The sequence below is a fragment of the Octopus sinensis genome, linkage group LG19, assembly GCF_006345805.1.
Source record: "Octopus sinensis linkage group LG19, ASM634580v1, whole genome shotgun sequence".
Classification (NCBI taxonomy): Eukaryota; Metazoa; Mollusca; class Cephalopoda; order Octopoda; family Octopodidae; genus Octopus; species Octopus sinensis.
The window spans coordinates 15,288,411-15,304,766 of record NC_043015.1 but is presented as its reverse complement, the minus strand read 5'-3'; the positions used below and the strand labels follow the sequence as shown (position 1 = coordinate 15,304,766).

The 16,356-nt window shown below is 34.1% G+C and overlaps 1 protein-coding gene across 3 annotated transcripts in view; it reads left to right on the top strand.

Moving 5' to 3' along the window:
* The window catches only part of LOC115222331 (microtubule-associated protein 11-like), a 28,186-nt gene extending 12,263 nt beyond the window's left edge, over nt 1–15,923 (top strand). The window contains exons 5-13 of one of the 3 annotated variants that reach the window (XM_036511102.1): nt 218–295; nt 3,871–4,006; nt 4,842–4,924; nt 5,130–5,207; nt 6,565–6,668; nt 7,825–7,900; nt 10,714–10,783; nt 12,289–12,578; nt 13,074–15,923. In XM_036511102.1, the coding sequence (XP_036366995.1) occupies nt 218–295; nt 3,871–4,006; nt 4,842–4,924; nt 5,130–5,207; nt 6,565–6,668; nt 7,825–7,900; nt 10,714–10,783; nt 12,289–12,578; nt 13,074–13,218 (1,060 nt within the window). In that variant the 3' untranslated portion in view covers nt 13,219–15,923. Of the gene's footprint in view, nt 1–214; nt 296–3,870; nt 4,007–4,841; nt 4,925–5,129; nt 5,208–6,564; nt 6,669–7,824; nt 7,901–10,713; nt 10,784–12,288; nt 12,579–13,073 lie in introns of all 3 variants that reach the window. The other 2 variants (XM_036511101.1, XM_029792519.2) reach the window with 2 other exon arrangements.
* Nucleotides 15,924–16,356: the final 433 nt, after the last annotated feature.

The following is a 16,356-nucleotide window of genomic DNA, read 5'->3' as shown; positions in this document are numbered from 1 at the left end:
AAGACACTGCCCAAGGTGTCACATAGTTGGACTGAAACTGGAACCATGTTATTGTGAAGCAAACTTCTTACCACACAGCCACTCCTATGCCTTCAATTAATTGTCAATTAATTCAATACTTTATTATTCAGTTAAGTGTTTCAGTAGCTTAACAGTTACACATTTGAAAGAGTAAACAGTAGCAGTCATTGTTTTTGTTTTTTGTTTTTTCAAGCAGCTTTGATCAGCCATTTAATTTCAGAACAGACTATAGTTCAAGTTCTTCCAACAGCAGGTCTTTTGGCCAGTCATTTTGGTATGTTTATCTCTTACGTGCACATAATGCATCCTCACAGTTGCACCACAATTGCATTTTAAGTAAACATACTACCTTATAAAAATATTAGTCAAATATTGATATGTGTACATGTGTGTCTGCACACTCTCATATATAGCTCTTCACATTGTAACAACAGCAATTTTTATAGCAAAGTATGACCAACATATATGGAGGATGAAGATGATCTTTCTTTATAAAAACAACCTACCTGGTTATTGTGTTTCTAATAAAGACATTAACTCTGTAGATGATAAAGAAGACAGCAAGCCTCAGAAATTCTACCAAACCAAATATGCAACATAGAAAAATTGTAAATATTGTCAACTTCATGAATGTGGCTTTCATGTGTTATATTGGTTCTATATGTAGTAGCAATGGAGTAAACATCAACCATCATCATGTATCCTCTTCAGTCACCTTGTTTTGTATTGTTCCCCATCCCCCCACGAAAAGCTAATACTAATGAATGATCAAAGATAAGAGGCAGGAAAGTAGTAGTGATATTAAACTATTAGCAACTTATATAATGTTCTGTACATAGTCATGTAGAAAAGTGCATCAGCCTTCACATCATATTGTTGAAGGCAACAATGAAAATTGCTATACTGTAGATTAATATAACCCATGCCAGTATAATGAAACACATGTTAAAATTATGATTGCAATATTTAAAAGCACCAAAATAAATAATGATAATAATGAAATTATTGCATACAGTGCTCAGGTGCACCACAACTTGTCAAAAATGAATATAAAGTATATGCAGTAATGTACAAATGTCTAGGAAGTTAACAATGGGAGAAAATCAGGTGTAGTATTGGCGAATCTCAGGAAGCATGGAAGTTTTGAAGGATGCAGTGCTCCGACAACTAACAACTGATGCCGGCAGTTTGTTCCATGCTTCAGCAACTCTTAGCGTGAAAAAATGTTTCCGAAAGTTATGGGTGCTGTTTTCTGACTTTGTAAACATGTCCACGGGTGTTAGACAGGTGGAATTTGAAAAGGTGCTCAGAGTTATTGTTTGTAAGATGGTTAATAATTTTATGGGTGTCTGCCAAGTCAGCTGCCAGACTTCGGAATTTCCTGCTGTGTATGGAAGTACTACTGATCATGTCATCAGGATGAAGAGAATATGAAGTCTTGGAAGTTTTATCTATAACACAGACTGAAAGCCAAATTTTATTCTCCCCATGAATAGAAGCATTAGAATAATTATGAGCATGAAATTTATCTATAGTAAGGAATCTGCGTACCAATCACCTCCACTGTAATCTAACATAGGCTTGCAGTTAATAAAATTAGATTTAATCTAGTAAAAGTTGAAGAAATATAACCATTAACATTATGAATAGAATTATCAAAGAAAGAGATGGCAGAAGTTAAAGACGTTGCAGAAAACGTTTGAGGTTGACTTCCAGATGCCACTATCCAATACTAATATACATTAACTCCTCAGCATTCAAACTGGCTGTATCCTGCCTAAATATTCTACCTGTTTTACTTTCAAACCAGCCAGATGCAACCTCTAATACTTACCTTATAATGTCCCTCTAGAAATAAGCAATCACATCATGGAAATCTTCAAGCTTCAAGATGATAAATACATGATTAATTCAAAACAATGTTAATAAATAAACATTACATTTGACTGCATAATCTGAAGGCTAAAGGGTTAAGAGACTAGGATAAGAGGTGGAATAATGAACTAAGTAAGAATTACAAAAAATACTTGATGTCTTTGGAGTGAGTGAATGAAAGGAATTAGTAGGAAACTACATTTTATATTCTGGTGATGGCAGTCAGTATTATGTATAACCTAGTTAGAAGCAGTGTAGGATATTTGTTAGTTACGTGGAATATGTCTAGTTTAATACAGTTGCCTTCAATTACAATGAAAAGAAAAAAAAACATGTTTCTGGGATGTTGAATAAACAGAATGTGTGATTTGGTATAACAAGGTGATGTAGCTGACATATCTTAATCAATGTTTCTAGATTGGAGATCTGGTGGTATTAAAATACAATCTGGGAATGAACTGAAATTTTCTCTTCAGTAGTATGCCTTTCCTTCCTTTAGCGACTCTTACCACTCTCTTCTGCACGAAAATACACTGCAATGTAAATGAACTTTCCATCCTTGTTAGGTTCTCATTTCTACACAGACATTCTGTTATAGTACGCCTGAAGACTCCTCTAACCTCTTCTATATGTTACATTATCACTAACACTTACATGTGTATTTATTATAATTTGCAATGCAATCCTGCATCTTTTACTAGCATTTTCTGTAATCCTTATCATTTAATCCTGAAATAGATGGTATGTACATTACCATTGCACACTCTCTAACACAGGTTAATGAGAATGTAATTGTTTAACTTGAAGTTTTATATGCTGATGGCTATAAAATTTGATAGTTGCAAAGCGTTGTTGTCTTAAGGAGAAAAGATTGAGAAAAATGTTTAATATGGTCTTCATGGAAGAAGGAAACTCATTGAATATGTTGAAAGTGGTTGAAGCAGATACATATTGGTTCCACAACTTGTAAGTTCAAGAAATAGCACTACTATTGCTAAATAGCATGTTTGCTCTGTAAATAGATTGTAAGGAGTAACATTCATTCACATGTTGAAAATAACAAGTTAGTTCTTAGTAGGGTTGTTGAAATTGCCTTTCCTGGGGTTGGGATATTTTGTTATTGGAAGCAGAGAGGAAAAAGTGAAAAATGTTGTGGGAATAGAAAATAACTCAAAAGCACACTGATGTTGAAAGAAAGTACACCATTAGGATTAGAATTCATGCTGGACTGGAAAAAAAAATCATGTTTACTGATTTGGTAATAGTGTAAATATGGTGGGATTCAAAAGAGGAGTTAAAACAGCAGCAACAGTAGTAGTAGTAGTAGTAGTAGTAGTAGTAGTAGTAGTAGTAGTAGTAACAGCAGCAAAATGATGAGATTGCAGTATCATCATTGTTGAGGGTGATTGGTGGGATAATTTTGTAATTAAGAGAGAACTTAGTAAGGGATCAAAGATTATTGCACATGTAATAATTAATAGATTCTTCTGGGACTGTAATGGTTAGGGAGACCATCTTGATATAGTAAGCTGTTTATTTCACTTAGGTATCTATATAAGGTATAGTTTGGATTAGAGCATATGAGTTAGAGATTTGTGTATCAGAAAAGAAATATTAGATATAGCTTATATGTTTGTAGAAGGGATAGCTAGTCACAGTCGGATAGAGTACATAGATAGATATGTAACTCTTGAACTGAATTGAAAGATTGTTTCTGTCTTGTTGAATTTTTGATAATTGAATCAGTAAAACAAGTTCTTAATATGGTTACATTTTCTATTTGGAACTCTTCTACTCATATGCCTAACACATGGTTAAGAATTTTTATCTCAAGTTGTCTACCAACTCAGTTGCACTATTTAATTGAAAATATTTCACTTCACTTATATTATTAATACTTTTCATTAAAACTGGTGTCATGTGCCTTTATAAAACAAAACAACAACAAAAAAACTAACATCTTTTCTTCTATAGTGAAAGTGACCAACATAGTCAAAAAGTCTCTTTACTTAAAACCGACAACTCTACATTTCCGCTGTATTTAAGTCCAGGAGAAGTACTCTCCCTTGTATTTACTGTACAACAAAAAGAACTGGAAGGTCCAAATATGGTAAGTTTATACCAGTTTTGATTATTTCGTCAAACTGTCAGTCTAACTTGTCGCAGGTTTGCAAAAATCTAAGGCCACAGCCCCTTCCTCCAGATAAAACAAAAGGAAAAAAATGTGCAAACAAAAAGAAATTGTATGTTAGTTGCTTTACTCTGTTATCGATTAGCATGACTTCTGCATGCTTAACAAACCCACTCAAGTTATCAAATCCAGTTTTGTCTTGTATCTGGAATGCTATGTTTCTTACCTCTTTATCTCTGACTCCTATTTCATCTCTCCCACCTCTCTCTTTCTCAACGAAAGCTTTACAAATATTTAACTTTTCACTTTCAAAATATTTACTTTGATAGAGCTCTGTTTTTACTTAAAGTTTAGGATTGCAACTGCAATATATTCATTGTTTATTGATTGATAACTATCTTTCTTTGGTTACATATTTTCCATTGTGTCTTCTGTATAATATTCTACCTGCTCCCCTCTATCAACTTTATTTATCAGTGCTAACATTATCCACTATCACCATTTCTGAATATACTCCATGCCTTTCCATCTTATTTCTTTCCAAACTCTTGACATACAAAAAAAAAAGACTATGTTTTCAATACTGATGCATATAGAAATTGCTCTGACAATTTATAAATTACTGTTACTAACATTATTATAATACTAAAAGTAGTTGAGTGTTAAATGCCTTATAGTATTTAGTGTCCTTCCTCTGGATTCTAAGTTCAAATCATGTCTCTTCAGTCAATAAGTGATTGCCAAGGATTTACTAATTTCTCCCTGCTCCATTGTAAGAAATTATTATTGCAATAATGTTTGTGTTTTGTTGCAGATGTTTTCTCTGGCAGCACACATCAGTTGGTGTAGCCAGCAAGCTAAACTAATGGATGAGCCAAAAACAGTTACCACTTACAGGTATTTTTCTCTAATATTTATTCTTTTTTTTTTTTAATTTCTTTTTTTAAATATCTCTCAGCTCATATCCAAACCAGAAACATTAAAAATAAGCATTAAAATAATGCAACATTTATTAAGATTTGTCCTTTTTGTGTTGTCTTCTTTTTTGTACTCATTGTTTTCTTAATATAATATTGATAGACATATTGTTTTCTTCTTGCAGCCTTCCAAACATCAAACTTCATCATCCACCATTTGTTGTTTCTGTTTCTTGTAAAGATGAAATTACTGTTGGTCGCAGGTAACAGAGTTTTTGCTCCTCGTGTTTTTCTGTTTGTCTAAGCATGTAATAAGTGCAGGCATGGCTTTGTGGTAAGAAGTTTGCTTCACAATCACATGGTTCCAGGTTCAGTCCAACTATGTGACACCTTGGGCAAGTGTTTTCTACTATAGCCTCAGGCTGACCAAAGTGGATTGTGAGTGGATTTTGTAGGCGGAAGCTGAAAGAAGCCCATCATGTGTGTGTATCTTCCATCCTCCGTGTGTGTGTGTTTGTCCCCCACCACCAACTGGTGTTGGTGTGCTTACATCCCTGTGACTTAGCAGCTTGGCAAGAGAGCCAATAGAATAAGTACCAGGCTTAACAAAAGATAAACACTGAAGTCAATTAATTTAACTAAAAATTCTTCAAGGTGGTGATTTCAAATTTTGATACAAGGACAACAATTTTGGAGCAGGGAACAGATCAACTACATCAACCCCAGTGTTCAACTGGGACTTATATTATCAACACCAGAAGGATGAGAATTTGAACACAGAACATAAGATAGTTGAAATGCTGCTAAGCATTTTGCCTGGTGTGCTAACAATTCTGCCTAAATTTTATAAATATTAGCAATTGCCTTTGCATTAGTGAGCCTGTATGAGGCATTTCATGGGAAAGAAACCAGCACTTTTGCAGCTTAAATACCTAAATCGAGAAACATTATATGATTTCAACATCTCCCTCATTTCTTGGAGTCCTGTTTTTCTTGGCCTACATTGAACTTGAAACTAGATACCTTGGTGTTATAAGCACAGTCACTTATCACATCTACATCTCTAAATCACTTGATTTTCCATTGATGCATATACCTACAGATTGCAGTTGAAACCACCATTTCTCTATTATTTTTAATCTGAATTGTGAAAGTGCATGGCTTAGTGGTTAGGGGTATTCAGTTCATGATCATAAGGTCATGAGTTTAATTCCTCATGGTGTGTTGTGTCCTTGAGCAAGACACTTTATTTCACATTACTCCTGTCCACTCAGCTATCAAAAAGGAGTAGTACCTGTATTTCAAAGGGCCATCCTCGTCACATTCTGTGTCACACTGAATCTCCCTGAGAGCTATGTTAAGGGAATGCATGTCTGTTGAGTGCTCAACCATTTGCATGTTAAGTTCACAAGAGGCTGTTCTATTGATCAGCTCAACTGGAACCCTCATCGTAACTAACAGAGTGCCAATTAATCTAAATCCTGATACATTAAGTTTCTTTGATCCTTAAACAATAATTACTTCCTCACAACTAAACACATTTTAACTGATTGTTTTTCTAAATTTAAATTTAGATTGTAAAATTCAGAAATCTGAAAGTTGAACTTTTTTGCTCCACAGTTTCAATGTTCTCTACACCATTTCAAACAAATTACAAGATTTTCTGGCTCTTCGCCTCTACTGGAACCCCACACCTTCATCCAGCATTGTAGAAACAAAGGAAGGTTTGTAGCCATATATTTTTACCTCTATTTCTAAACAGGACTTTACATTTGCTTATGTTAACCTGGGTTGCTTATGTTTCTTCATTTCTTTTCCTTTTTCACGAATGTGTGTGTGTGTGTGTATATATATATATAATCAACAAATTTCACCTAGTAGTATTTCGGCATGGAAAAGGACCATATTCGGTAAAAATTTATATAATTATAATAAGGGTTTTTTGCAACAAGTTGCTTAAACCACATACCGAAAATTTTAGAAATAGCAGCCTAAAGACTACTATTTCCTTTTACTACAAAAATAAGTTTCCACAGACAACAAGATTTGTAACTCACATATGGCAAAAAAACTTTTTTAAATAATGAAATCACAGTCTTCGGTCAATTTTGGACGTACGTTTCTGGATTAGAATTGTAAGGTTCATTTCCTTTATCAACATAATATTCCTCATAAATCTAGATATGCTAGGAAAACTTACCTCTTATATTTTCGATCAAGCGACATCGAAAAATATAAAAGCCAACCAGCATATCCACATTTATATAGACAAGTGAATTCGTACCTCCCTCCAGAGTTCTACCACGTTTTTTTATCAGTTTTAGCAGATTATTTCGTCAATTTATGCAAACCTTTTTGTTTTTATCACAGAGCGAAAGCAACACATCTTTCCCCTATGAAACCGGAAGTATATATATATATATATATATATATCCAGTTAGGTGGCTGACTGGATGGATTCTTAGTGCTTTTCCCTAACTTATTTTGTCAGTTTTAACTTTTGGACTTAGCACTACCAATTTCCTCTGCAAAATTAGGATAACAGCAGCATGTCTGAGAAATGAGTACCACAAGGTGGAGTGGCTGCTGCAGCAAGTGTCATTGGCGATTCTCCATGGCAGTGCCATTGCAATCATGACTGCGGAGCATGGCTGAGCATACCATTTGTTCTGGGATGTGTGGACCATTGCCCCTCCCCTTCTGCTACTTAACCCCCCACCACCTTTTTCTTTTTTTCTTTTTCTGTTTCTTAGATTCTTTGTATTTAAATGTTATTAATAAACTCTAAATTATTGAGGATCAAAAAAGAAAAAAACAATAAAAAAGATACCTTTACAAAAGAATACAGAATTAATAATTTGCTTTTCTCTCAATTTTCAGGCTATATAAATATTAAAGCACCCAAGCATAATATTATGAACTCTATTATATGTCAAGATCCAGATGTACTTCTTGGGTAAATATTTAATATTTTGCTTTCTACATTTATATCAAGTATTTCCCATTAGAATTATTTTGCTTGAAAATATTTTCTCACTATTATTCATCATCATCGTTTAATGTTTGTTTTCCATGCTGGCATGGGTTGGACAGTTTGACTGAGGTCTGGAGAGCCAGCAGCTGCACGAGGCTCCAATCTGGTCTGGCAATGTTTCCACAGCTGGATGCCCTTCCTAATGCCAACCACTCCAAGAGTGTAGTGGGTGCTTTTTACATGCCACCAGTACAGGAGTCAGTCAGGTGGGCCTGGCATCAATCAAGTTCAGATAGTGCTTTTTACCTGCTACCCCCTCTCTTCCAGGCCTTCCAAGCCTGTTTCTTTGCTCTAATGGTCCTGTCTACAATATTGTTCCACCACCATGTTACCCTAGGTCTAGAAGGGACTTTGTACCAGCCACAGATTTCGTCTGTGGCACTCAGCAAGCTGTCTCGCAGGAATTCCCAGCTGCCTTCTATGTCACAGGACTGTAGCATCTCCTCCCTATCATCAAATTTCTTGGTAAGGATGTCTCCTATTCCATCACTATTACCTTCCCAGAAGAGTTTATACCTATGTGCTTTGCCTGTGATGACTCTGGCTTAAGCTCCTCTCCGCCTTCTTGTATGCAACATTAACACGTCTCTGTTCAAGCATCTCTACAATCTTGCTAGACCTACCTTTCAATGTACCTACATTTAGAGTGCCAACTCTGAAAACTGGGAAAGAGACATGGGAGGTAACACAGAAAGGAGAGATGTTATTCAGTACCTGAAAAGAAGGTTCACATGATCGTCTGGTAACAGACGTCATAACCCTAACCTTAACCCTAACCCAGGTTCAAAATTTCCCCAAGACACCTGATGAAGGTTGGAGGGTGTATCAGCCGAAACATTGTGTTAACAACAAGATAAGGACAAATATCCGTCAATTGTAAATCATGTAAATAATTCCTCATCTCTTGAATATAGAAATGTATTTAAAATGTTAATACTTTACTTTATGCATCTCATCATCTTCGTTATTATCCTCACTATTCCCTCCAATTTATTATTATTACTATCATCACTTCTCATTTCTTCTCCCATAAAAGAGTTTTTGCTGCTGTTTTCTCTCCTTTTCCTGCTAAGTTAGCCATGTTTCTCAGCAAGACACCTGTTCTTATCCATCTATCATACTCTTATCTCTTAACACGTGATATAAATCACCTCCCTTAATACTAAATCCCCCACCCTCAATGAAGGGGTTTTGTCTTGTGAACTATTTAGCAACCTCATTAGTGCCAGGGATGCATAGAAACATCCAGTACTTGTGCCAGTGTCACATTACAGTGCCCACGCCAGTACCACTTAAGAGCACGTGTACTAGGGTCACATAAAAGCACCTATATCAGTGTCATGTAAAGGCACCTGTGCCAGTGCCACATAAAACCATCTCATGTAAAAGTGTAAAATGGTTGATGTTAGGAAGGCCATCCACTCATAGAAACCATGATAAAGCAGACACTGCAGTTCAATACAGTCCTCAGACCTGTTGAATTCTGTTAAACTGTTCAGGCCATACCAACATGGAATATGAATGTGAAAGAAAAAGAAGAAAAAAAGGTTTCTCACATCATATTTCCTTAGTCAACTTTACAGATTTTATTATGATTAAATTATGGCTTTCATACTTCTCTTCCTCCATAAACACAATCTCATGTGTTTTCAGACCTAGCTAAATCCGAAAGTACAAACCACAGGGATTTGGGGTTTTGGCATATTTATAGTAGGTATAGAATTAAATATACCCTGAGATTTTGGGACATGATATGATTTCAATAATGGACTATTAAAAATTGCTATAAACAATTAAATGGTGGAGTTTTGGATCAGGATACCTACATGAGTTGGGTTTCTCCATTTTGATGGGGACTTTTCCAATTTTTTTTCCTCCATGACATTCAAAATAATGACAGGAAGCTATTTTTGAAAGAAAAATTCAAAAAATTTATGACCTACTCACCATCGATTTTTATATCAAAATAAAACAGAGAAGTCCTCTTTAAGACTTTCATTTTCAACATAAATCAAGTTACAGTATTTCAGCACATTGTACTAGAACTAGCGCTACTATTCAGCAGTCAAAAAACTAAATGGGACAAACTTTGTTAATGGGTGGAAATACAAAGGTGATATATAAGTGTTGGATTTTGATCAAATGTATATGAGAAGAAAGCTCACACCCAGAACTTTCAAATGATATACTGGGTGTGCCAAAAGTCACACACAAAATAAGTGCAGTACACTCGATGAATTGTCAAAAACATACTTCAAGTTTTCTAAAATTGAATAAAATAATGATGAATACACACATACATCATCATTATCATCATCATCATTTAGCGTCCGTTTTCCATGCTAGCATGGGTTGGACAGTTCAACTGGGGTCTGTGAAGCCGGAAGGCTTCATCAGGCCCAGTCAGATCTGGCAGTGTTTCTACGGCTGGATGCCCTTCCTAACGCCATGATGAACAAAATAAATAATCATAACATAGTATGAATGAAATGTCAGATGTTTTGGTGCATTACTTTTGGCCCACCCTGTTTAAGTATCCACAAAAAAATTGTACTTTGACATGAAAATGATCAAGCAAAAAGTGGGATTTTGCATGTCACTCTTTCTACAGAACCCTACAATAATAGCTACTTATAAAATTAACACAAGCCTATGATCTGTTGCTTGCTGAGGTTTGATTGTGTGTGTTAAAGAATCTACTTATAATGCTTCCTTCATGTGTCTTTCTTTGGCAGGTCCTGTCCAAAAGGCTCGACTATGACAGCCAATGTTCGATTTCAGGTATTACATCCAGGTTTATTTGAAGTAAGTCATTTTCAATCTCAGAGTTTAACAAAAGGATCAAACTAAGTTGAAAATAACACTGTGTAACATGATTTTTGTCCTTGGGTAGCAACTGTTATTTCCTATTTGTTTACCCCTAGAAAATATGAAAACCAGCTGATATTTCCTTCAAATTTTGCTTTTGTTGCATCTATTCAAATCCCAAAGAATCCTTCTCAATACATGGCTATGATGCTCCCCCACTACTCCTGCTCATGATTAGAGATGCACATATTGTCTGCCACTAAGGGATATGCTCCAGTGGCTATGGTCAAGCAACTGACAAGCAAATCTGTGGTAAGAGAATTGGATGAGATGTTTGGCTGTTAGCTAAGGTTGTGTTTTTATAGCAAAATGACAATAGGTATCTGTGAATATTGGCTATAAGAGCAATTGATTAGTAGAAACACTTGAGTGTTATTTATTTATTTATGTCTCTACATTCTGAGCTCTGATTATGCTGAAGCCAACTTGCCTTTTATTTTTTCCAGGCTTAATAAAATAATTACCAGTCAAGTACTCTCCCTAATTTGAAACCATATGCCATGTTTAAAATCAATATTAGCTGAGGCAAAACATGAATTTCTATGATGTTTCCTTATAATAGTCTAAAATAGTGTTAGGTGACTACGACATATTGTTGAATCAGTGCTTCTTATTTCATATCCATTATATGTAATTGAATGGTGTAATTAGTAAATTATACTTTTGCAGCCCCAAAATAAAGAGAGAAATAATAATAAAGCATTTATTGGTACCCTACCAATACGGTATTACTTTAAATTCAGTTTAAATGACAAACTTGTAAACTCACAAATTTTTGGAGTTCTTTTAGAATTTGAATTATCAACTGTTAGCATATAACAAATCCTCCAGGCCTGATCCCAGTGCTGGATGTTCAAGAACCAAATAAAGGGTAGATTTTCAATCCTGGGATCCTACTGATTCCAAAAAGGTATAATACGTCTATGTAGAGCAAATATAAACTGAGATATAGGGGTCCTGGACAGACGGACAGACAGAGAAAATTCGCATTTATTATTATAGATAAAAATTATTGTCTTACCACCTTTTCTGATTATTACAGGCTAGCAAGGATATCTCTACAAGGTTACTAGACCTGCTAAAGATAGCAACCAATTCTCCCTTGAATCATATCCTATCATCTTATATAAGGACAGGAAACATTTAACTTTTTAACCCCCTCCCCCACCATACTTCTAAACGGTTGGATGGTCAGGGTTAGAATGCTTTGTCAGATTTGGGTTAAAACAACAACAGCTGACTACTTTTTGCTTACTCATGTTAGAAGTAAATATCTAATTGGTATCAATATTTAACTGAATGCTTTTATTTGTGATTGAGTCCTCTTCCAATCCCCCCACACACATACACACACAGTGACCATAAAAAAAAATGGCTAAATATTAATGTTTTTGTTCTCCTGCTCCATATTATTTTCAATGAGAAATTATATTTCTTTATAGCTTGGTCAGCATATGAAACTAAATTTGAGATATGCTTTACCTTCGTCCACTGAATCTCGACAACATGAAATCAGCAGCCCAACTGATTCAATGTCTACACTCTCTCCTGATGAGCAACTAATGGCATCTGAAGAACTGTGGAGAGAACGTAGTGGTAGCACTTCTTCCGTCCGTAGTGCTGGCTTTTTGTCCTGTGATGAACGCAGGCGATCATATGCTACCAAGTCTTACTCTTTTGGTGATCTTGGTCCAGCTTCTTCCAGTGAATCAGATACAGGGAGACATAGGAAGTAAGTATTTCTTTCAAGCAATGTTGGTTTTTTTCTGTTTATAACTAATCCATTATCTGGTAAGATAAGATTAACAATCTACTGATTAAAAACTTTTGCATTGATTACTGATTCAGTAGTAAGTGGAAAATAGTTTAGTTTATTGTTTTTACACTAAATAGACATAACATGTCAACGACAACTTCTTTGTATTGAGGTTTTTTAGGATATCAAATCCTTCTAGTATTTGTTCTGAGTTTGAGCGTTAACTGTTTTGTAAGATTGTATTGCTTCTTTCTTACTTTATGTGGCACCTTTTTTAATGACAGATGAAATTTTAACAGTTCTTTCTTGTTGACATTGACTTGGCCAGTTATTATTTACAGGTATATTTCATACCTGCCATTAACAATGCATTCAAAGCAATTGCAAGAGAATTCAGTCCTTATCTAGAATGAGCCAATATTTATATGTTTAAAAATATATTCAGCACGAAGAATTTTGTTACTGTTTCAGGTTTAAAAACATTGAACGTTCACCACGGCTTCCTCCGCCTCGACCACCTCCACCTAGGAAGTTATCGCGCACTGAACAAATTGTTACAAACCCTCGAAACTTTTTGAAGGAAAGTTATCAACTTTATCTCCCACAAATTCTCTAATCAACTTCTAATCAGGAACATCTACCGAAGTTATAAATATATTTTGCACTGCATTGAGCTAATACTTGCTCTCACAAATATCAACGTTTTACACAACACAAGACAAATATACCGTTTTTTTTTTTTAAATGCACACACACACACACCAAACAATTTATTAAGTTTATTTAAAATTGTTTTTCTTTTAATTCTTTCATGTTGTTTTCTTGGACAGCAAATCAGACCCTAATTGCTGTTGTGATACTGAATGTTACTAGATGATATTGTGTTTCATGTGTTACATTAGTGAAATCTTGATTTGGTGGTTGTACATAGAGTACAATTGCCTACTTACTCAGGACCTCAAAATCCATGTTGTTGCAGGGATTAGAGAAAAATGTGTTAACTCTTAAACTGCAATTTTTTTGTAAATATTTTTTTTTAAATGGATTATTGTTAATGTTGATATAAAGGGCAGCAAGTTTTTGGAAACAGTGGAGCACCAGAGTAAATAAATGCCATACAGCATTTAGCATTGTCCCTCTGTGCTCTGGATTAAACTTTTGTATTAATAATATAGCTTGGTTAATTTAATATCTCCCATAAAGGTGGTGAACTCACAGAATTGTTAGCAAACCAGACAAAATGCTTTGCAGCGTTTCTTCTGTGTTAATGTTCTGAATTTAAATTCTACCAAGGTCAACTTTGCCTTTCATCCTTTTGGGGTCAATGAAATAAGTACCAGTTGAGTACTGGGGTTGATGTAATTGACTAATCCCCTCCCCCAAATTTCAGGCCTTGTGCCTTTTGCAGAAAGAATTTAATATCTTCCATACTACAAAAATGGTCTTTATGTGTATGTATATATATATATATATATATATATACAGTTGTTACTACTAATATATATCAGTTTGTTATTGTTGTTATATGAGTTTATGATTAAGGCAGCTGTCAAAAGCAGTAGAGTCTTCTAGATTTAGCTACTTCTATGACATGGGTTCAAATCCTGCTGGGTCATCTATACCTTTTATTCTTCTGGGATTGATAAAATATGTAGCTTTTATTAACCAGCTTAAACTCCATTGATTATTCCATTTTCCCACAAATCCCTCCAATTATGTGAGCTTGAAGATAGCAACTTCATATGTAAGACCTAAGGTGATTTTTTTTTAGTGCTTTTTTTGTTGTTTTTGTGGACAAAAGTTTTGTCTTATAAACAATCGTATATATTTTTTCTGATTTTTACCACTGTTTTGTATATTAAATTATCGTATGGTAAATTTGTTTCAACAACCACTAGAACCATTCAAACTGAAGTTGGCTTAAATATCTCTTCTCTATCATCATCAGCATCACTGTCATCTTCATTGTCTGTAGCCACCCGGTGCTAACATAATGGTATTTTAGTCTGGTCCCACTTGATGTATTTATATATTAATATAATTAATGTAATTATATATTAATTGGGCATAGATTATTTTATAAAGAAATATGTTCTATAGAGCTGCTACTGGTAGCTGTTTTCATCCCTGGTAGGATTTGAACTCAAATATATAGTCATTTATTCACATGTGGTACTTCACTGGTAACTTCAGTACTTCATCAATATAATGGGAGAAAATGTAAATTTAAAAACAGCTATATTCCATAAATATAAATAGGGAATTTATTATTGTCAGAACATAACGTTGTCCATTATGACAATTTGTATATATCTATCAATTTATCAGTTTCTCAAATTGATTTAAAGCATTTTGAGAAATGGCTTGTATGAGACATGGCCCATCATCAAACAGGCGACACTAATAAACAAATTCAAGGTACTTTCCCATTAGGTATATCATTCAGAAAGTCCTGTAAGCAGCAGCTTGCCCATGACTGGCTTATGGCTAATACATTAATCTGTTATAAGATTCAGTTTAAAGCTCTTACATTAGTCTATCATAAGAATTGGTTTATAGCTGCAGTGTAAGACAATTTCCAGAATAAATTTTTGGTTACTTCTTTTTTTTCCTGTTAAAACAGGATATATAAATATACATATAAATATTCACTTAATCCCAAACACTTTATAAATCCAACTGTATATTGTACCTAAATTCTAATGCAAATTTTACATTTTCTCCATAGTTTGTTTGTTGATTCCATATATCTATTTTTTACTTGGGGTTTGTAATGAGGGTTAACAACATTTGTTAATGCTGGTGGTTTATATCTGCAGTTAACATTGAGGTCAATTAATATTGTTGATTAATATTAACATAATATTAGTTATTATAAATGGTTATTAGTGCTGTGTGCAGCTATTGTTACTTCGCTTATATTTAACCCATTAGCACTTAAACTGGCCATATACGATCCAGATATCCTACCTGTTTCATGTTCAAAGAGATCTGGCCTTTCACACCTATTCTACAATGTCATTCTAAAAATAAACAATCAATCATCATAATTTCAAAGCTACAATATAATGCATAATTAATTCAAAACAATATGAATAAATAAGCATCTCATTTGACAAAATAAACTGAATGCTAAAAGGATGGAGAAGAATATTGAGAAAAAGAGACACAAAACATCTTGCAATCCTACATCTTTGTAAAAATATTGATTAATATTTGAAAATATTGTTGGTTTGACATCATCTATAATAATGATGATAATGTTGGTTAATTTTATCAATTTATATTGTTTATCAATTGTTAATATTGTTAATTGTTGTTTAGCCCCAGGTTAGCTCTCATTGAGCAGGCCTATGATCAGAGACATTCCAGCCTTAGTGAATCCATCATTTTTTTATATACTAATACTACATTATCCAATGTCCATCCTTTTTTAAAGACAATAAGAAGTGATCTGAAGGAATTTTATCTTTTTTTCCTTCTTAACAAATCAACTGACCACATAGTGGTTCCCTCCATTTTTATAGATGTTGTTGGTTAATGTAACTTCACAGTAAAATGATTAAGGACTATCTTGTCACCACCATCATCATCATCACTCATTCTTATATTCATCATTGTTATCATTGATATGCATTATTAGCATTTTTCTCTCTTTTATTACACTATATTTCCTTTCGTACAATAACTTGCACTAACAATAATGTTAAAAACAAAAAGTAGGTTTTATGATAGATTTTTTTTTTTGTTGTTA